The 23420-nt window shown below is 38.3% G+C and overlaps 1 protein-coding gene across 18 annotated transcripts in view; it reads left to right on the top strand.

Annotated features, from left to right (window-relative positions):
- EPB41 (erythrocyte membrane protein band 4.1) overlaps positions 1–23420 on the top strand; it is a 205453-nt gene that overhangs the window by 72417 nt on the left and 109616 nt on the right. For 12 of the 18 annotated variants that reach the window (XM_060309034.2, XM_060308979.1, XM_060308971.2 and 9 more), the window contains 3 exons: positions 8571–9045; positions 12797–13009; positions 16352–16456. In XM_060309034.2, the coding sequence (XP_060165017.1) occupies positions 8571–9045; positions 12797–13009; positions 16352–16456 (793 nt within the window). Of the gene's footprint in view, positions 1–8570; positions 9046–12796; positions 13010–16351; positions 16457–23420 lie in introns of those variants that run through there. The other 6 variants (XM_070045642.1, XM_070045635.1, XM_070045634.1 and 3 more) reach the window with 1 other exon arrangement.

The raw sequence follows: 23420 nt of genomic DNA, 5'->3' as shown, positions 1-23420 counted from the left end.
TGATCTTCTGGATGGAGAGTGTAGCCCAGGAGGTCAGGGACTATGTCTTTCTCACTGTTGTAGCCCTACTGCTTACCATATTGCCTAGAACACTGTAACATTCTCAGAAAATACATGTTGAAGAGTCAAATGAGTGCTTTGGTCACTATAAGTCTAGAAATGCAGCTAAAGATTGTTAGCTGTTTTAGAATTTTATCTCTGTTGGAGTGTGTTCACTCAAGACCTTAACATTCTTTTCTTATGAACTGTTGTGAAATTGAATAACATCCATCTTGTGTATGTATAATTGATATGGTTAAACCTAAGTTATTCTTTTTCCTTATATTTATCCATTTACTGAACAAATATTTATTGAATATCTACAGTGTTCTGTGCTAGATACTAGGTTCTGTGCTAGGTAGCAGCACAAGTTCAGTTCTAAGTACTAGGTATACCATGGAAGGGAAAACAGTCCTTCTGTCATGGATATTGCAATGCGGTTGGAGGTGGTGGATTGGGGAAGACAGACACTGACAGGTAAACAACACGTATGTTCATATACATTGAGAGAAGTACTGTGAAGGAAATAAATAGGTACTGGGTAGAGAACTGGGGAAGGGACTTATGGGGAGACTTATGTAGATATTAGGGCAGTCAAGGAAGGTTGTTTTGAGGAGGAATTATTCAAGCTGAATCTTGAGGTATAAGAAGAAACCAGCCTTATTGCAGGGGTTGGGGGTGTATTCCAGTCCAAGGAAATGGCATGCACAAATGACTTAAGCCAGGAGAGCACTTGGCTAGTATGACTATAGGATAGAGGCTAGGAGGAAAGTGGAACAAGGTGAGGGTGTTGAGAGCATACAAGGAGAAGTGAAAGAGGCTTGCACAAACATGGTAGTGGTATAGAAGGTGAAAAGTAGACTGATTCTAATTCTATTTTGGAGGTTATAGGATTAACAGATGGATTTGATTGGGAAGCGAAATGGAGAAGGCTGAGCCAAGGATGACAGGTTTCTGGTTAGAGCTACTAGATGGTATGATTAAGCCAGTTAATGGGATAAGAAAAAGAGAATCAAGAGTTTAATTTTGGACATGTATCGAGATGCCTGTGAGGTATCCGTCTCTCTTCCCTTCTCTTTTCTACTTTGGTTCTATTGCTAGACCTCTTTTACTAAGCCATTTATCAGAGTGGGTCAAGGAAGTATGTTATAAAAATACCTTTGGGCTCAGACATGAAATTGACTGTGTTATTGAGAAACATGCTAATGAGCATAAGCTAGAGAAACTAAGGGCAACAGTAGCTCTTAAACCTTGGTTGCAAGGCTTTTCAAGTTTCTCTGCCCAGTATTGGTTTCAGCTTCCCTAGGGATTCCCATTGTGAATTTATTCACTGATAACCTGAATTTACCCAGTCGTTTGTTGAGTTTCTCTCTGCTTCTAGTCTGTCCTGCCTTCACTTTGTTTACCCACTTCCCTGTTTAAAAGCCTTCAGTGGTTCTCCACTGCCTTCAGGATAAAGTCTGATTATTTAGCATGATATTCAAGTCCTTTCATAATCTGTTTTCTTTGCCTGTCTTTCCCTGTCTCCCCATTCCATCTTCACATACACTCCATGGGAAGAGAAATATGTACATGAATTGGGGACTTGAAATTGGTGGGAATAGAGGTGGTCTTGGCCAGATTGAAAGCCTGTCCATAAATTCTTAACAGATAGGAGTTTCCTCTCCCCCTCCCCCTCCTCCTTTTTGAAGTGTAGTTAATTTACAATATTGTGTTAGTTTCAGGTGTACAGCAAAGTGATTCAGTTATATATATATTTTTTTCTTCAGCTTATTTTCCATTATAGGTTATTAAAAGATATTGAATATAGTTCCCTGTGTTATACAGTAAATCCTTCTTGCTTATCTATTTTTTTGTATAGTAATTTGTATCTGTTAATCCAGTACTCCTAATTTATCCCTCTCTCACTTCCCTTTTACCCCTTTGGTAACCATAAGTTTGTTTTCTTTGTCCGTGGGTCTGTTTCTGTTTTGTATATAGGCTTATTTGTATTATTTTTTAGATTCCACATATAAGTGATATAATATTTGTCTTTCTCTGTCTGACTTACTTCCCTTAGTATGATATTCTCTAGGGCCATCCATGTTGCTGCAATATTTCATTCTTTTAATGGCTGAGTAATAGTCCATTGTATATTTATACCACATCTTCTTAAACCAGTTGTCTCTCGATGGGCACTTGTGTTGTTTCCATGTCTTGGCTATTGTAAATAGTGCTGCTATGAACATTAGGATACATGTATCTTTTCAAATTAGAGTTTCTGTCTTTTCTGGATAGATGCCCAGGAGTGGAATTGCTAGATCATATGGTAGCTCTATTTTTAGTTTTTTACGGAACATCTATACTGTTTTCCATAGTGGCTGCACCAATTTACATTCCCACCAACAGTGTAGGAGGGTTCCAGATAGGGTTTTCTTTAGCAGAGAACAGTGGGGTAGAAATACCAAGATTTGGAAAGACAGACACTATACTGGGAATTTACAATAGAATCACCAGCTTGTAGTATATTAATAGTTTCATTAAAACATGGGCTTACTTCTATGATCTGAGGCAAAAATTTTAACCTCCCAGAACATGTTTATTGATATTTATCTGGGAAATGAAAACACCTGCCTTATAGAATGGTTCTAAGATAACATGGTAAAGTGTGTAGAATAATGTATGGTGTTTAGTAGGTACTTAATAAAAGTAGCTACTATTATTATTATTTCAGTTAGAATTAATTTTAAATGGCAACTAATCTAACCTTATTTCCTTCTACTTCCCTTTTGTAGCCCTATATCACCCAGTCTGGACTACTTGCTAATTCTTGAATAGCTACAGTATTGTACTAATGCCAGTTCAGTCCCTTATCTGGAATTTCATTTGTCCTTTACACTTTAGGTTGTTTTGTATTGACATCTTATACTCATCCTTCAAAGCATAACTTAAAAAGCGACCTTTCCACATGGCCTTTTGTGATCACTCTAGTTGAAAGTACTTACTTTGTACTTCTCTAGTGCTTAACTGGTTCCACTCATGAGGCCCTGTCTGATTAAGCACCAGGTACTGCCTTGTGTTTTAGTAATTTGTATATATGTCTTATCTCCTTAAGAATTGTATATTATCCTTTTTGGGTCCCTCTCAAATAGCTGAGCCAAAACCTTATACATAATTAGCACCCAGTAAACACTGATAGATGTTCAGTGAGCTAATTTGAGGAGTATTACCAAAAATTAAATTATTAAATTTTATCCCTAAATGGTGATTGTAAGGGAAATTTTCTTAGTGGTGCCAAACTGTAGTGTTTTTTATTTATTTATTTATTTTTTTTGCGGTACGCGGGCCTCTCACTGTTGTGGCCTCTCCCGTTGCGGAGCACAGACTCCGGACGCGCAGGCTCAGCGTCCATGGCTCACGGGCCCAGCCGCTCCGCGGCATGTGGGATCTTCCCGGACCGGGGCACGAACCCATGTCCCCTGCATCGGCAGGCGGACTCTCATCCACAGTGCCACCAGGGAAACCCGTAGTGTTTTGGTTTTTTTTTTACCAAGTTTTCCACTTAAACATTAGTGGATAGGGCTTCCCTGGTGGCGCAGTGGTTGAGAGTCCACCTGCCGATGCAGGGGACACGGGTTCGTGCCCTGGTCCAGGAAGATCCCACATGCCGCAGAGCGGCTGGGCCCATGGGCCATGGCCGCTGAGCCAAAATGTCCGGAGCCTGTGCTCCGCAACGAGAGAGGCCACGACAGTGAGAGGCCCACATAACAAACAAACAAACAAAAAAAACAAAAAAAACATTAGTGGATAACTGACCATAGTAATGTTAGAAAGAGATACAAAAAAGTTGAAAGATATCATCTGGCCCTTGCAATCTGCTCAGTATCAGGTTTTTAAAGCTCTGATTTGCCTGAAGTCAACAGATGTACACTGTTAAAACAAGTGTATCTTTGATACCAGATGGGGTATAATTCCTAGGGTTTGGAGGATTAGGATTGAGATGGAATGGGAACTCATCACTTTGTCTTCATGGCTGTGCTGATTTTTTTTTTTTTTTAAATCAGAAGACCTCTTTCTGCCATTAAATAAATAGATACCTCCTTTTGGATTTTGGATCCAGAATGAAAAATAGTCTCATTTACAAAGGAAGGGCCTGTTTGTAGAGCATTTATCCTGTCTTTGCTGCTTGACTTCTTTGTGCCTTTTTTTCTGGTTACCCATCCTATCTTTTGTAAGGTGGAGAACTTGGCTGCATGTGTAACAGATTTGTCAGGATGAGTTTATTTGAGCTTTTAGTAAATGGCTCATAGGATTTTTTTCTTTTTGCTATTTATTTTTTGTTTATTTCTGATCAGTCTCAGAGTTAACTGGGGATACTTGCCTGATTTATCAGTTTCATTTTTTATATCCCCCATCCACCCCACCTCCTGTTGCTCTTGTGACTCTTACTAAATGCATTGCTACCCATGTGTGCACATGGCTGGAAAGAACATACATGAAAACTGCCCTTAATAATTCATTTTTATCTGTTTTTCCTTGCATAGACTGAATTGTAGCATATCTGCTGAATCTGCATTGTCTTATTTCCTGGTTGTTTTCTTGCATTTATATTACCTGAGGTTGGTTTCTATATGTTCTGGGAGAACTTGTTTGCCCTTCTGCTTGTTCCTTATATTGTGTTCTCATCTCTTTTTCACTTGTATTCAGCTTGTTTTTTACATATGTCCAGGTATGTGGCAAAATGTATTGGTTTTGCACTGATAGATGTTATTCTTTAATTCTTAATTCATATGACTGGATCATTCCTTCCTAAATGTGGCAAAGAGAGCATATCAATAGAGATACACAGAAACTGACTCTAGGCAAGTGTCACTGCTGCATAGACAACTTGAAATTGCCACAGATCTGTGGTTAAAAATTTCAATTAACTTTTGATTAAGCACCAAATGAGTTCTAAAAAAACATTAATCGTCAGCTTCCACATTTAATAATATGTTGCATTCTTTGCTTCATTCATTTTTTAAAAATTTATTTTATTTATTATTGTTATTAAAACTTTTGGCTGTGTTGGGTCTTTGTTGCTGTGTGCGGGCTTTCTCTAGTTGTGGTGAGCGGGGGCTACCCTTTGTTGCAGTGCGTGGGCTTCTGACTGCAGTGGCTTCTCTTGTTGCGGAGCATGGGATCTAGGTGCACAGGCCTCAGTAGGTGTGGCATGCAGGCTCAGTAGTTGTGGCTCTTGGGCTCTAGAGCGCAGGCTCAGTAGTTGTGACCCATGGGCTTAGTTGCTCCACAGCATGTGGGATCTTCCCAGACCAGGGCTCAAACCCGTGTCCCCTGAATTGACAGACGGATTCTTAACCACTGAGCCACCAGGGAAGCCCATGCTTCATTCATTAATTCAGCAAGCATTTGTTGAGCATTTGTGTGTCACGTATTTCTCACTGTTCATATTCCACTTTCTGAAAGTAGCTTTTTGCCATCTTTGTTTCTCAGGCATTTTGAGTATGTTTCCAAAGAAATAATGATTTTCTCTGCCTTGCTACTCAAAGTGTGGTCAGTGGGCCGGCAGCAGTGACAACATCCGGGAGCTTGTTAGAAGTGCAGAGTCTCAGGCCCCATTCCAGACCTGCAGAATAAGAATCTATATTTTAACAAGATTACTGGGTGATTCGATGCACATTAAAATTTAACAAGCATACAGATTGTTCCCATCTGTGTGTGTGTATTTTTTAAACAACTGAGTACTCATTCAGCTACTTTCTTAGAGATGACACCCTTTCATGTGAAAGCAATTATAGGAATATCCTTAGAAGATCTTTTTTCTTTTTTCAATGATAAGAAAATATTGAAAACACAAGAAAAATACTCTTTATTTACTGAAAGGTACAAGTACAAGGTTGTTAGAAGTAAGGTTTGAGTGATTTTCATATCTGCTAAAATGTTCCCAAATGATTTGTAATTTTTTAATGGATCTTTATGAGACCTTGTTGTAAAGTCTGTTGTATAGGAAAATTTTAATATAGAAATGGTTTCTGTGTCTTTTCAGGAAGGTGAATAATAAAGTCATATCCGAAATCCATGGAAAATAGTGCTCAGTTCTCAGCCTGTCCTCTGTTTATTTTTGCAAAGGAAGTATGAAGTAAATTGGTGCTCTCAAATCAAATCATTACTCTTTTAGAATAGCTGGTGGTTTGATATCCAAGTTTTCTTTCTGGGTCAAGTTTGATTACTTAGAGATTAAAGAAAAAGAATTTTGGAAAAATCAATTGCCTACTCCTAATATAAGGAGGAATTGAAAACAAGCTTATTTCTTTTAAGTACAAGTGTACTTCACTCAAGGGTAGCAAATTCAGAATGTGTATTGGTTGGTAAATGTTTAAGTGATGTTATAAAGACTGAATTGTATATTTTATTAGCGCAGAATAATTTTGATGACTTAATAGATGAGACTAGAAAATATGCTTTTGTAAATATTTTTATTGCTTAAAATATTTTTAATGCTCAAAATAAAATAATTTAAGTAGATCAGCAGTAAGAGCTCACATAAAGGCTTTTCCTTTTATTAATATACCTTTATTTATTTCAATACCACTTATAGTGGTTTGTCACCTACTAGCAGTGTGACCTTGGGCCAATTACTTTCTGAGTTTCAGTTTCCTCAACTATGAGGTTAAGCAATTCCTCTTTGCCTTTCAGGGTTGTTGAAAGGCTTAATTTAAATAATGTAGATAATATCCCTTACCCGGGGCCTGACACGGAAATAGCTCTCAGTACCATTAACTTCCTTCCGTTGTTTTCACTGTTTTTTTCCATTTACACATAATTATTTAGATTTCACTCATATTGTAAATAAGAGTTCTCTTAAATTTTCTTTCATTATACTGGTTAAAGTTGAATCAAGAATATAAACTCCATGATGACAGAGACCTTATTTGTTTTGTTTTGTTTACTGTTGTATCCCAGGCACCTAGCATAGGACCTATGCATTTGAAGTAAATTTACTCGAATAATTTAGAGAACACCTTTACAGTGTTTATTTGTCAGGTATATTCAATTGAAATTAATTTATTCAACAGACTTTTATTAATACGTATAATGTGCCAGGGACCATTCTGTCCTCATGGAACTTACATTTTAGCTGGGGGAATGGAAGACAATAAACCAGTAAACAAAAAAGTTAACATATTCGTAAATAATAATAAGTACAGTAGGTGCTGTGAGGCCATCTGGAGGAGTAAGGGCCATTATTTTAGATAGGGTGTGTATGGGAGGGCTTTCTAAAGAGGTGACATCTGAGCAGAAGTAGTAATGAGGAGAGGGCCATCTTTCAAATATCTAGGAGAAGAACATCATAGGCTGAGAGAACAGCAAGTGTAAAGGGCCTGAGGAGGGAATGAGCTAAATATGGTTCATTAATTCGGATTGTTAACATCCAAATGAAATTACTTCATCTAAATAGTATGGAGCAGAAGCAGAGACAATGTAAATGCTGCTTTTTGAGTGGAGTACTTTTAGGTATAGCAGTGAATCAAAGTGTAAGGCCATCAGTAGTCAAATTTCTCAAAAGTTCCCTTGTGTGTTGGTTATCCTTTAGTAAACTAGGTGTGACATTGCTCTTTGCCATTATTATGTGGCTTAACTAATAATACTGGGATTTTTGAGATCAGGAGGCTAGAAACCAACAAGTTTGAAATATGTGAGGTCTACAGCCTGCCTTCTCCTCTCTTATACTTGAATCAACATTTGCTTTCTAAATTTTTCTTCTCTATTTTGTTTCTTTTTCTCTATTATTTCTCTGGTTTCCTCTGTTGTAATAGTTCACTGCTACTCTTAAAAATGATGAGCATTCAAAATCATATTTGTCAGAAGGAAGAAAGGTCTTAAAGAACTTAAAGTTGTATTCTTCTGCAAGAGGCTGTAATTTACTGTTGTAACACGAAAACCTAAGGAATTCTTTTGTGATTATTTTAACTGTATACTTCTCATTGCTGTTGTCAAGTCTGATAACAAATGAACAGAATTCTACATTTCTGTTCTTAATATGAAGTCTATGCATTCTGAGAAATATAAAGAAATAGAATAATAAAGAGTTGGGGAACCTTTTAATCCCATTATCTCTTGGGGTGTGGAGAATTTTGCATATAATTCCTGCAAATCTAGCACCTGAAGACTGATACCCTCAAAGGACAGTGTATAAATAACATCTTTTTTTTTAGGAAGGATAAAAATGTATTTGCTATGTCCAGTTCTGAGCTTTGAATTTAAAATATGATACATTTCACTAAGGTGGCTTCAGAGGGTACTATTTTAAGCTAATTTCTCTATGTCATAACTTTAGCAAGTCAAGGCATTAATAATTTATCCAGGATGTATAGGTAAGATATTTTTGTGCTTTAATGGAAAGTCTTATGTTTAATGGACTGGAGTACTGTCTGTTGCTGATTAAATACCTAAAAATATTAATTCTTGCACACTTGACCTAAGTGAGGGTTTTGCCTTCAGTAATGTGTTTTGCTTCTAAGAGCTCCCCTTTTCCATCTTCTTTTTAATAGCAACGTCATGACAACAGAGAAGAGTTTAGTGGCTGAGGCTGAAAATCCACAGCAGCAACAACAGAAGGAAGAGGGTGAGGGAGCCACAAACTCGGGTCAACAGGAAACTCAGCTGGAAGAGGCTCCTCAAGCAGCAGCCGAGGGAGATAATCAGTGTGAGCAGAAGCTGAAAACATCCAATGGAGACACTCCAACACATGAAGATTTGACCAAGAACAAGGAGCGGACATCAGAAAACAGGGGCCTGTCACGGCTGTTCTCCTCATTTCTCAAAAGGCCTAAATCTCAGGTCTCTGAGGAGGAAGGCAAAGAAGTAGAGTCAGCGAAAGAGAAAGGTGAAGGTCATAAAGAGATAGAATTTGGAGCCAGTCTTGACGAAGAGATCATTTTAAAGGCCCCGATTGCAGCTCCTGAGCCTGAGCTCAAAACAGACCCATCCTTGGATCTTCATTCATTAAGCAGTGCAGAAACACAGGTAAGGGTGTGCGAATGTGTGGGAGGTGAAGGGAGGTTATACACTTTACTTTTCATTTAAGAACATTTGGTTTTATTTCTTACTAGCCAGTTGTTAGTGATAAGTAACATGATGCTTCAGAGTTTCTGCTCTAAAGAAATTCATGTAGTCAGTGGTAACTTGATTTTTAGAAAGATACTTACACGGCATAAATCAAAGAAAAGAAAATGAAAGAAAAGAAATGTATCAAACGAATTTACATTTTGCTATTATAATGCAAAAAGTCCAGGATTTTTAATGAGGCGGGGGGGGGGGGAGAAAGTGAAGTGGTTTAGAGTTTATTTTGGTGGAATTATTAGAAATGGGGTAATTTATCAGCAAACATAGTCCTTTTATGGAAGTCTTTATAAAAGTCATGAGATAGATTCAGACCACCCAGAGGTGTGTGATAAGTTTGAACCGTGTCTGCCTTATCTTTATCATTTTCTCCAACTAGGTCATATTCCCACAGAGTGTAGGATATAGATGAGGAAAGTTAGCTCTTTATATCACCTTTGTAATATATAGTAGTTGGGTGGAGCCTTAATTGTGTCACAGTGTAAACTAAATATGAGTTGTGAATGTGGTCATCTGTCCAAAAATCATGAGAAAATATTAGTACTGTAACTCAAACTATTTTCTAGGAATCCCATTTATTTTCAGGCCTACTGAACTACAAATTAAGAGTTATTTTCAAAGTCTTTTTTTTTCTGAAGCATGTGGGCATTATCTGCATTGTAAAAAATGTAAGTCCTATATGTTTCTATTATAGGTCTCAGGTTTAGGCTATACAGTTTCATTAGACTTAAAAAAATATGTATTTCTAGAATGATTACTTATACATCAAAAGTGCTAAGAGTAAAGTTAGGATAAAGTTGTTATTGTGTACTTGCTATAGTGAAACAAGGTTGAAAACAAAATTTTATTTATAGTATAATAGTTAAGAATGGAGGCTATGGAATCAGACTAGAGGGTTCAGGGGTAGAGAAGTGACACTTTTGCTTTATCAGTTTTCTCCTCTGTACAATGAGGATAATAATGTTCACCTTATTTGGCCATTATGAGGATTAAAAGAGATAAACGTGTAAAGCTCTTAAGACATTGCCTGACATATTATAAGCACTCAATAAATGTTAGTTATTATTACTTAGTCAATAAACATGAACAGTAAAGGCAGAGAAGCTACATATCTTAATGTCATTAATTTAATTTAATTTTAGGAGTACCAAAAGAGTTAAATTACATTATCTTTCAGGAAGTCTGGTACTTTCAAGAGGTTCTAAATTGCTTTTTTTCTCCTTTGCTTTATGTATGGAAAAATCCATATCTTGTTTTAATTAGCATTTGAATCAGGGCTAGTCTGTTTTGTCTAAAGATCATAACATTTGTACTGAAGTTGAAACAGATGACAAAGTTAATTTTAGATTTAACTAAAATCCCATTCATTGATTTCATAGTAGAATTTCATTTGAGTGGTCCTTTTCTATACCAGATTTTTTAAAAGTGAGTTTGCATTGTAGGACTGCACCAACCTTCATCTAGGGTACCTTGGATTTTTTGGAAGCCATGTGTCATTTTTAAATATTTATTTACTCAACAAATTTACTGAAAACCTGCTGTGTGTGCCAGGTCCTAAGCTGGACATACATTGGTAAATAAAACCTATAATATGGCAAAGAGGTTTAAGATCATGAATTCTGGAGTCAAAGTGGTATGTGACTTACTGACTGTATGATCCTAGGCAAATTAACTTCTCTGGCCTCAGTTTCTTATTTGTCAAGGGGGGATAATAATAGTACCCTCCCCATAGGATTAAATGAGTTCATGTAAGTAATGCTTTTAGAACAGTAAATGACCCATTAAAATTTCTATATAAATGTTTGTTATTATTTTCATTATTATTATTAAATATTATTATTATTGAACAAACATCCCTACTCTTGATAACTTTATAGTCTAATGGAAGAGACAAAAAAAGTTGTAAATACAAATTAATTATGTATTGTAATAAATGTTATGAAGGCAATAAACAGGGTACTAACATGAAGAATACTAGTAGAGTGGGGATAGGCCAGGTAGGATACCCAGTGAAGGCCTTAATGAAGAGGTAACATTTAAGAGGGTCATGAAGGAGGGGAAGGAGACTTGTAGACACCTCCAATATCTAATGCAGGAGGAGCAGGAGCCAAATAATTAAATCCTTTTTCCTAAATGTCAACTACGGTTTTTTTTTTTGCGGTACACGGGCCTGGCCTCTCACTGTCGCGGCCTGTCCCGTTGCGGAGCACAGGCTCTGGATGCGCAGGCGCAGCGGCCATGGCTCACAGGCCCAGCCGCTCCGCGGCATGTGGGATCTTCCCGGACCGGGGCACGAACCCGTGTCCCCTGCATCGGCAGGGGGACTCTCCACCACTGCGCCACCAGGGAAGCCCTCTATATTTCTTTTGAATAGTTGATATTTAATCAATGCTTGTAAAGTAGTACTATCTTTTTACCAGCATCATAATGAAGTTTTTCTTTTCTTTAACCTTTGAAAATAAAAAACTCTAAAGTGTTTTTGAAATCTGTACTACGTGTTTACTTTTGTCATTCATACTGTGAAAGCAGAGGCTTATTTTACTCTGTTTTTTTTTTTTTTTTGCGGTACGCAGGCCTCTCACTGCTGTGGCCTCTCCCGTTGCGGAGCACAGGCTCCAGACGCGCAGGCCCAGCGGCCATGGCTCACGGGCCCAGCCGCTCCGCGGCATGTGGGATCTTCCCGGACCGGGGCACGAACCCGTGTCCCCTGCATCGGCAGGCGGACTCTCAACCACTGCGCCACCAGGGAAGCCCCAACTACGTATTTTTTTGAAAGAAAAGAATTAGTGAGGTTTAGTTAAGAACCTTTCAGCAATTTTATTGTGACGAAAGTAAGTGTATGCCAAAATGTTGTTTCACTTACCTGTATTACTTTGGGGTGACTTAATGATTGCCCTAGGACATCCAGATTTCAATCTGTCTCTTGCTTCTTTGAATCTTCTTTGCATTTATCATGGTTGATACCTGGTAAAAATGAGTTAATTGGTATTTACAGTTGTTAACCTACTATACATTTGTTGCCTTATGCTCTGAAAAGGTCCCAAGAACCCCTCTTAGCCATTCAAAAAAATTTATGGGTTTATTTTGTTTTTTTGTTTTTGAGCCGCGCCTCGAGGCCTGTGGGATCTTAGTTCCCCGACCAGGGACTGAACCTGGGCCCTTGGCAGTGAGAGCGTGGAGTCTTAACCACCGGGCCACCAGGGAATTCCCCATTCATAAAATTTAGATTGCATGAAAAATCACAACTCGTTTTGCAATTCATAAGGCTACCTCGCTATAATTGAGGAGCATGGGGCAAAGATGTTTAAGTTTTAATAGGTTTTAATAATAGGCAATGGTATAGTCAGGGAGAAAATATAGTGCTGAGAGCAACAGATTGCTGTCCTCTGGTTTACCTGAAACCTTCATTTATTGATTTGAAAGATGGGATTTTACCTTCTATCATAAAGTTTTGAGAATAGCAGAGTCTGTGGATCTTTTGGGAGATCATAATATCTTTTACAGAAAAATAATCTTAATATCACTTGTATTTGTTTTAACAGTTTTTCTTCTTCAGTTAGTGCTTTTATTGGTAGCAATATTATAGGCAAAAGTGTATACGGCATGTTTTGTGAAATGTCTTTGTTACTGACTTGGTGATGTCATGGGTATGTAGCCTGCTCAGGAAGAACACAGAGAAGATCCCGATTTTCAGACTGAGGAAGGAGGAGGACTTGAAGACTGCTCTAAAACAGAAGTAAAAGAAGAAAGTCCTGAGTCAGTAGCAGAAAGAGAATTAAAAGCTTCCCAGAAATCGATCAGAAGACACAGAAATATGCATTGCAAGGTTTCTTTGTTGGATGACACAGTTTATGAATGTGTTGTGGAGGTGAGCGCATTTCAATCTCAAGTGGTTAGAACGCTTACAAATTGTTTCATGTAGGGTTGGGTAAGTGGTGCCGTGGCCCAAGACCCAGTATAATGAATATTTCTATGGACTGAAATGTTAATAGTGATTTTCTGGAGGTGGAGGTGTGGAAGGATTATGAGTGAGTCTTATTTTCTTCTCCAGCTTTTTCTATATCTGCCAAATTTTGTGAATTGAGCATGTGTTACTTTTATAATCCAAAATAATTTTGTTTAAGAAAAAAATTGGTTTGTTATTTATAGAGTGATCTTCCACGACTAGATTTCCCAGGATAGCCTCAATTTCTAGGTCTAGCAGTACCCATAATTGTATTTATCAAAAAAAAAATTTACTATCTGTTCATTTCTGCTCTCCCAGATCTAAACCTTAATGAGCTTTATTTAGTGTATTTCTTTAGCTCCATGAGATAGTATATAAAAAACTTAAATTAAGCAATCCCATTTATTAAAATTCTCTATTATTTCCAGAAAGAATAAATAATTGAATCAAGATTGAATAAAAATGTCAGAGTCGTTTCAGTTATTCTTTTGCTTCTTCAAGACAAGTTAAAAGTCCTTAAAAATCTATCAGCTTTTTTTTTTTTTTTTTTTTGCGGTACGTGGGCCTCTCACTGCTGTGGCCTCTCCCGTTGCGGACGCGCAGGCTCAGTGGCCATGGCCCATGGGCGCAGCCGCTCCGTGGCATGTGGGATCCTCCCAGACCGGGGCACGAACCTGCGTCCCCTGCATCGGCAGGCGGACTCTCAACTGCTGCGCCACCAGAGAAGCCCTATCAGCTATTTTTTTAACTAGAGCAGTAATTGCCAATTACGATATGCTTGATAAAAAGCAATTGTGATTATTACTAATAATAGCCTTTTGATAAAACATATAATTCACATATGCTTGTATCTTAGGTGTGTAAAAAATTATTTTGAAATTGCATTATTTATATGCAAATATATCAAAACACAAATAAGTAGTCTAAAATATTATGCTGTGTTTATTAATAGGAATTCTCTCTCCAAGTTTTGAAATAGAAATCAAGAAAAATACACTGTTGCATTTTTAAAATAGTTACTACACCTGGTAACTGGAGAAGACCTAGGGTCTGCTCTTGCTGCTTCTCACCACTAGCTAGTCTAGAGATGGGGAAAGCTATTCCACACTCATTCTTCCCATTCAGACCAAAATCTAGATATGGGTCCCTTATATCTGAAACATTTGGGGGCAGATGTGTTTCAGAATTCAGAATATTTTGGGTTTTAGAATTCAGAATATTTTGGGTTTTAGAAAAGCAACAAGTACATATTCTGCAAATTTCATAATATTCCCAGCAGAGTGTGTAGCAGTAGGTACATTATCAAACACATTATTTCTATGGTAAAATATATGAAGATTCACTCTAAGTTGGATAAATAAAGATAAAATATAGCCCATAACAGTTCAGGTCAGAATTTGCCTTCAGATGAGCTTTGAACAAAAACAAAATAAACAAGCCCAACCTTTTACTTTTTAGAACTTCTGAATTTTGGAATTATAAATAAGGGAGTAGGGACCTGTATGTGAAAAATTCCCTAATCATCTCTGTCATGTAGAGTGAAAACATAGAAGGGAGAAAATGAAGAAAATGATATAATGTAGATGGGATAAGTCTAAAAATGAGTTAACATCTATGTGAATTACTAATAGTCATTAAAAATAGCTCAGCTCAGACATGTTTCTCGAAGGACATGTCATGTATATGTGCCAAAAAATGATTTCTAATTTTTTGGAAGTTTTTTTTTTTTTGGCGGTACGCGGGCCTCTCACTGTTGTGGCCTCTCCTGCTGCGGAGCACAGGCTCCAGACGCACGGGCTCAGCGGCCACGGCTCACGAGCCCAGCCGCTCCGCAGCATGTGGGATCTTCCCGGACCGGGGCGCGAACCCATGTCCCATGCATCGGCAGGCGGACTCTCAACCACTGCGCCACCAGGGAAGCCCTTGGAAGTTTTAAAAAATGTATTTCTCAGAAGACATTAGCAAGTTTAATTTTTTTTATTATTTAAAAATGTTTTGGGGCTTCCCTGAGCCCGTGCGTCTGGAGCCTGTGCTCCGCAACTGGAGAGGCCACAAGAGTGAGAGGCCTGCGTACCGCAAAAAAAAAAAAAAAAAAAAAAGAAGGTAAATTCACCTTCCTAAAAAAAAAAAAAAGTTTTTATTATTATTTTTTAAAAAATAAATTTATTTATTTATTTTTGGCTGCATTGGGTCTTCATTGCTGCGTGCGGGCTTTCTCTAGCTGCAGCGAGCGGGGGCTATATTCGTTGCAGTGCGCAGGCTTCTCATTGCTGCACCTTCTCTTGTTGCGGAGCACGGGCTCTAGGCGCGTGGGCTTCAGTAGTTGTGGGGTGCAGGCTTAGTAGTTGTGGCTCACGGGCTTAGTTGCTCCACAGCATGTGGGATCTTCCCGGACTGGGTCTCGAACCCGTGTGCCCTGCATTGGCAGGTGGATTCTTAACCACTGTGCCACCAGCGAAGTCCAGCATGTTTAATTTTTTTCAACAATTCCAGTAGTTAGGTAGGACAGGTATACATTTTCTTATCACTTTACAGATGAGAAAGCTAATGTTCAGAAATTGACTCAGGTTGTTTAGCTAGTAAATGAAAAAGCAGGGACTTTTTCACTCTAAATCTCGGTCCCTAAGTTATGGCATTTCCTCCCTATAAATAGGAATACAAGTCCCCCAAATTGGTAATGGTTTGATTTTCTGGGTAGAGAAACATTAAGAAATGATTTGTAGCACAACTGTAAGAACCACTGCAACAGGTAATGTCTGGAGGGTATCTAAGATCTTATACTTTATGCATTTTTCTGAAAGAGATTGCAGGGATTTGAGACCTAGCTCATTGTCTTGGGACATTTGGTCTGGGAATGATAGAGAGTCTAATGATTTCCATAGCCACTGTTAATTGTCAGTGTTGACAGCTGATTCACTTAAGTCAGGTGCTCATGCTGACTGACAGCGACCCATAGCAGGCTTCAGGAAATACACCAAAAATAAAGAATGTAATGTTTAGGATGGAGGTGGGGGATGCTTGATGGAATTTTGCTTTGACTTGTAGCAGCATTTCCAAGCAACTATAAATGTGTTGCATATTTAAACTGACAAATTAAGAAACAGGATTTTTGTTACTCACTTCGTTCTACTTGCACTGTGCAGCCACCTGAAAGTGTTAGTAACCAAGGATAAAAGAGAAAATTGGAAAGTGACATTTTATGGTATTTCGTGATAAATGCAGGAATAAGAGGAAACCTCAACTAAAGTCTGTGTATCTTTGCAGAAACATGCTAAGGGACAAGATTTACTTAAACGAGTATGTGAGCACCTCAATCTTTTGGAAGAAGACTACTTTAGTCTAGCCATTTGGGATAATGCAACCTCTAAGGTGAGAAGACTGCTTGTAATATAAGAAACTGACCCCCCAAAATTGTTTTAATTCTTTTACTGTTGTTAAGAATGTATTTATTCCTGCCTCTCCGAGATACAGTGTACGTAGTAAGGAAAGATTGAAGGTAATTAAAAAACAAAACAACACCTCTAATACTACAGTGAAAAACTTTATGCAGCTGTGAGTTAGAAAGTCCTCCCATGAATCGAGGAAAATACTCTGAAAAGTATTTTATGTTATACAAGCTCAGTGAGATAAAATCGAATGTTTTTATATTGTGTGTGTGTACCCCACTCAGGTTTATGTTAGAATATTTGAGAATACTTGAATTTGGCATATAAATGAAGTCACTGAGTACCAGTACCTACTTGTTTAATGTAACTGTTATAATTTTTCTATGAAACAAGTATACTTAAATTGCTGGGAGCTGGCTCATCTAAAGGCATTCAGCGGAGGAAATTATTTCATCTTGCAGTTGAGCTTCCAGTGCTCACATTGGTAAAAACCTTCCAGTTGCTTTGAAAACTTTTTGCTATTGTTGGTGTCATCCATACTCTATCATATCAGCAAATTTTATTTCCTTATAGTAGTTTTCACTATCCTATTTATTTTTTAATGAGAAAATATTAAATTGCTTTATTTATATTCATTGATATATTTCTGTATAAAGTGATGTTAAAAGTGCCCAATATAAAAGCTGAATTTGATTGTACAGCAAACAACAAATCTGGCTGTGTTAAAAAGGGCTTTATTGTCCCCCTTAGATAAAATATTTCTGGGAAAAAAAGTTGATGTCTCTGAATCATAATCTAGTTTCAACTTCTCTGATTGTTTATAAGAACCCCTTCTGGGGAAGTCAGTGGACAAGTGAATCCTGGGAAACATAGGGCTTCTCATATTTGGGGCATCTGGCAGGTCTGATGGGCCAGGTTCTTACGGGATATGGTTGGGGTAATGGGCTGTTCTATATTTTCTGCTTCTAAATTCATTATGGCTAACTTCCAGCTCTCGGAAATAGGTCAAAGCAGAGTTTTCCTTTGGGTTAAAATGAAGGTCTTTAGCTGATTCAGGTAGAACAAGTAGAACATAGAAGGGAAAGCAGGAACTTCATTTGCACATGGCCCAAGTAAATCCTGTACAAAAATGAGTTTGGAGAAGACTTCCTTAGGATTGTCAGGTTAAAGGGACAATACAGTAGCAAAAGCCATTGTGATGGTGACAGTCCTTCTTCAATATGCTATCTCTTTGAGTCATACTTCTCCAGTCTGGATGAGTTGCTCTCTCTGTCTTGTATATAGTTGACCCAGGTATTTTCCATCACCATTATCCTGGGGATTTGTTGTACATCTCTCCTGTGATGTTTCTCTTGTTTCCCCTTTATCTTAGCATTTCCTGGTATTTGATAGAGCACTCCTTCTGAGAAATTACATATGGGATGTAATCTTTTTGAGACATAACATGTCTGAAAATGTGTTTATTGCACTGTAGTATTTGGTTGTTAGTCTGGTTGGGTATAGAATTTTAGGCTTGAAATGATTTGCCTTCATAATTTTGAAGGCATTGCTCCATTGTCTTCTAGCTTTTAATGTTGGCTATTTAGAAGGTCAAAGCCATTCTGATTTGTGATGCTTTGTATGATCTCCCCTCTCTCTTGCCCTGTGTGGAATTAGGCTAGTAGAATCTTTTACCCTCCTTCCTTCCCTTCCTCCCTCCCTTCCTCCCTCCCTCCTTTTCTTTTTCTCTCTTTAGTGTTCTGAGATTCACAGTGATGAATCTTTTAAAAAAATTATTTATTTATTCATTTATTTAATTTTTTGGCTGCATTGGGTCTTCGCTGCTGCACGCAGGTTTTCTCTAGTTGCTGAGAGCGGGGGCTACTCTTTGTTGTGGTGCACAGGCCTCTCATTGTGGTGGCTTCTCTTGTTGCAGAGCACAGGCTCTAGGCGTGCGGGCTTCAGTAGTTGCAGCACGTGGGCTCAGTAGTTGCAGCTCGCAGGCTCTAGAGCACAGGCTCAGTAGTTGTGGCTCACAGGCTTAGCTGCTCCACAGCATATGGGATCTTCCTGGACCAGGGCTCAAACCCCTGTCCCCTGTATTGGCAGGCGGATTCTCAACCACTGCACCACCAGGGAAGTCCCCAGGGAAGTCCCCCAAAACTTTTTATCTTTTTGAACAAAGAACTGTTCCAGGTGCCTTTTATAGTCTTCCAGGGAATTGAAATTTTTTCCACTAAGAGAATTTTGTAGAGACCTAAATAAATGGAAATCCGAAGGTGCAATGTCTGATGAATATGGTGGATGAATCAGAACTTCCCAGCCAAGCTGTAACAGTTTTTGCCTGGTCATCAAAGAAACATGCGGTCTTGCATTATCCTGATGGAAGATTATGCATTTTCTGTTGACTAATTCTGGATGCTTTTTGTCGAGTGCTGCTTTCAGTTGGTCTAATTGGGAGCAGTACTTGTTGGAATTAATTGTTTGGTTTTCCGGAATGAGCTCCTAATAGAGAACTCTCTTCCAATCCCGCCATATACACAACATCCCCTTCTTTGGGTAAAGACCAGTCTTTGGTGTGGTTGTTGGTGGTCATTGCACTTGCTCCACGATCTCTTCCTTTCCATATTATTGTACAGTGTCCACTTTTCATCGCCCATCACAATTTGTTTTAAAAACAGAACGTTTTCATTACATTTAAGTAGAGAATTGCATGTGGAAATGCGGTCAAGAGGGTTTTTTTTGCTTAACTTATGTGGAACCCAAACATCAAAGTGATTAACATAACCAAGTTGGTGCAAATGATTTTCAGTGCTTGATTTGAATATTTTGAGTATGTCAGCTCTCTCCCTCGTGGTATAACGTTGATTGTTCTCAGTTAATGTCTCGATTTGATCGCTATCAACTTCAACTGGTCTACCAGCCCATGGAGCATCGTCCAGCAAGAAATCTCTAGCATGAAACTACTTTTGACACATTCGGTCAGTCACAGCACCTTCTCCATACACTGCACAAATCTTCTTTTGCGTTTCAGTTGCATTTTTACCTCTCTTGAAATAATAAAGCATAATATGCCGAAAATGTTGCTTTTTTTCCTTCCATTTTCAATATTAAAATGTCATACAAAAATTCACCAATTTTGATAAGTCTTTTTTTAAATGCATGTTGATATGACAGCTGTCACATATAATCTAACAAAATTGTTTCAAATGAAGTTGAAGACAACTAAGTGCTACCAGAGCCATCTTAACGGAAAAAACAAAATGAACCTTTTGGCCAACCCAATAGTTGCTTCCTAGATTTTATTCCTGCTTGGAATAAGTTATTTATGAATGAATCAAGGATTTTTTTCTGGAGGATTCCAGAATCCCACTTTGTTTCCCCTTCCAGTCACTACCGCCAGCCCCCAACAATCAGTACTCCTACCTCAGGCCCTGTCAAAAGTAACAGATGTCTTCCTAACATCTATCACCATCATTAGTTTTGTCTATCATCATCTATCACATCATTAGTTTTGCCTGTTTTTAAACTTTACATAAGCGAAACCATACAGTATGTGCTCTTAGGTCTGGCTTCTTTTGTTTTGTTTAATATCATGTTTTTGAGTATCATCCATGTTGTGGCGAGTAGCAGTAGTTCATCGATTCTTGCTGCTGTATAATAGTTCATTGTTTGACTATACCACACTTTATTTATGCATTCTACTGTTGATGGACATTTGGCTTGTTTACAGTTTGTGGCTTTTATGAATGCTGCTCCTGGGAACATTCTCATACATGTCTTTTAGTGCATATCTTGTCATATTCATTTCTGTTGGATTCCCAGAAGTGGAATTGCTGGGTTGTGGATGACACATGTATGATCAGCTTTAGTAGATACTATCAGTTTTCCAAAGTGGTGCTACCAGTTCACACTCCCACCAGCACTAAGGGTTGCAGCTGTGCCACATTCTCACCAGCACTTGGTATAACTCACTGCATTTTGATTTCTGCTCTTACCACTCTGCTGAACTGCCCTTGCCAAGATAAATCTGACAGTTTTTCATCTTCATGTCCCTTGTCCATTTTGCAGCATTGACGAGCTTGCCTATCCATCCTTGAAATGTTCTATTCCTTTGGATTCTGTGATACCAGTCTCTCCTGTTTTCCTCCTACCACTTGGTCACTTCTTCTCAGTTTACTTCTCAGCTCTTTATCCTCTCTTCATCCCTTAACTGTAAATGTTCCCCAAGGTTTATCTTTAGTGTCTTTCTTTTAACTCTATTATATGCTCCCTGGATTATTTTTATCTACTTTCATGGCTTCATTTGCCACCTATATGGGGAAAGTGCCCAAATTTATATCTCTGGTTAAAATCACTCTTCTGAGTGCCAGACCTGCTTATCCAGCTATCTACTGAAATATTCTACTTGGATTTCCAAAGACACCTTGAACGTGTATCTATATAAATATACCATAATTTATTTATTCTATTGTTGATGGACATTTGGGTTGTTTTCAGTTTTTTGCAATTGTTTTCTTCTTCATGAAAATTTATTCCTTTTCCTACATTTTCTGTTTCAGTGAATAGTACCACATCTACCCGTTGCCCAAGCCAGCAACTCAGGAACTTTTGTTTACTACTGTACTTTACCACCTCTCATCATCAGCCCACCCTATTTACTCAGTCACAAATCCTGACTATTATCATTCTCAACAACAGCTTCTTATTTGGTCTCCCTGTCTACCTCAAATTTGTGTCACTCTTATTTTAAATCCTTCAGTGATTCTCCCTTGCCTGTAACTTGATGAAGTCCAAGTTTCTTAGCATGGAATACTATGGCCTCTATGATCTGGCCCTTACTGTTCTTTTTCATTTTGCATCTCTCCTCTTCACTTCTGTGCTCCAGCTTTGCTGAACTACATTCAGCAACTCAGATGTATCATGTTCTCTTTATATACCCTGTGCCTTTCTAATTACTTCCACTTCTTTTTTTGCCTGGCTAACTCTTATTTGTTCTTCAACCCTAAATTAGATCTCCCATTCTTTTTTTTTTTTACCTTTTTTTTCCCCAAAAACATTCTTTTGAGAAACATTTCCTAACTGCCTCTAAGAAAAGACAAATTGTTCACTACTCAGCTCTTCCTTTAGACTGACAGCTCCTTGAGGACAAGCACTATTTTTATTTTTTTTTTGTGCGGTACGCGGGCCTCTCACTGTTGTGGCCTCTCCCGCTGCGGAGCACAGGCTCCGGACGCGCAGGCTCAGCGGCCATGGCTCACGGGCCCAGCCGCTCTGCGGCATGTGGAATCCTCCCGGACCGGGGCACGAACCCGTGTCCCCTGCATCGGCAGGCGGACTCTCAACCACTGCGCCACCAGGGAAGCCCCTACAAGCACTATTTTTAAATCCCTTTTGGAACTTTGGTGCCTAGCACGTGGAGGCATTCCTAAATACTTGTTGGCTAAATAAAATGCTCTGAATTGAATAATTTAAATTGAGCATAAAGTACCTATTGTTATGCACACTGGTTTTTTATTGTCTTGTACACACTTTTTGATTTTGACTTTGATTCGGAGGTCTAGATACTGAAGAAATAATACTTTGTTCTATAAGGTACCTTATGCCTTGGAGTCCCATGTGATTGGCACAAATCTGGATTTGCCCCCTCTATGTCAGGTTGGTGGGAATTCTAGCCTTAGAGTCATAGAATGGCTCATGCAATCCCCGTAAGAAACTTGGCAGCTTCAGGCTACTTTGGCAGATTTCTCTTAAAAATAGGGAAAATATGGAGTCGCCTCACTCTGTAGGGGAAGTGTTCATTCCACAGCGATAGAAAGTAGTCTTTGTTAAGAGTTCTGGATTGCAAGGTTTCAGAGGTTCCACAAAACTTATCAGTTGGCGCTTTCAAAGTCCTCTTTTGCCTTTGGACCTATAACAACTTAAAGTTCTTTAGTCTTAATGAGAGAGGAAGGAGAAACACCCAGGTTACCCCCTGCCCTTTCTGACAGGACTTAAGCAAGTATGTACTTAGTTTTTCTACTTTAGAATAATTTTGTATTAAGTGATATTTTTAAAAACATACATTTCTTAATCATATGTGTTAATTGCAGGGGCAGGGGAGAGAAAAGGAAACTCGTCCTCACTCTTTGCTTATTATCTGTTGTGGTGACTATCTTTATATAATGGTTAGTGTAATATATAATCAAATGTAAGATTGTGGTGTTCAGGCCCACTCCTTGGGTAGGGCAAATGGGATGGTCATCTTGAACTTTGCCCTTGTTGGTACAGGGTGAGGAGTAATCCCCCCTTACTCTTCTTTTCTAAATACAACTAAAATTCAATTTTAAACATTTTGGAAGGGGGAATGGGGTGGGGGGATTGGGAGCAGGCATGAAAGGGGCTCCTGGGGTGCTGGTAATGTTATACTTATATGTTCACTTTGATAATTTATTGATCTATACGTATGTTTTATGTACTTTCCTGTATATGTCTTATGTCAATAAAAATCTTTTAGACAATTCAATTTAGAAATTTCTGTCTTTAAACATTTCTCTAGGAGCCTATGAAAGATATTAATGGTGAGGCTCTTTTTAAGTGCCATTAGTTTTGCATGGTCTGCTATGGGTTGAGGAACCTTGCCCTTGTGGTGTGCAAATTTTAAGTGGGGTTGGAGAATGGTGAAGGGAGAAATTAGTGTGGGCAAGAGTAGTCAGGAAAAACAAAATAGTTATTCATTCAGTAAACATTAACTGAGCATGAACCATCTACCAGGTGCTGTGCTGACACAGAAAACTTGAATGAGACTGGAGGTCAGAGTTGGAGGGAAAAATAAGATCTAGGTTATAGATCAATAATCCTGGTTATAGATCTCTATTTGTCTTTACAGAATAATAAAAATAGCAAGTGCTTATTTAGCATTTCTTGTTTGCTGAAGCTTTACATATATTACCTTTTAATCTTCACAGTAACCCTGAGATAGGCCCTAC

Source organism: Globicephala melas, chromosome 1 (genome assembly GCF_963455315.2).
Source record: "Globicephala melas chromosome 1, mGloMel1.2, whole genome shotgun sequence".
In the NCBI taxonomy this organism is placed as follows: domain Eukaryota; kingdom Metazoa; phylum Chordata; class Mammalia; order Artiodactyla; family Delphinidae; genus Globicephala; species Globicephala melas.
The sequence above is the reverse complement of the archived record's forward strand: the minus strand, read 5'-3'. Positions and strand labels throughout refer to the sequence as shown.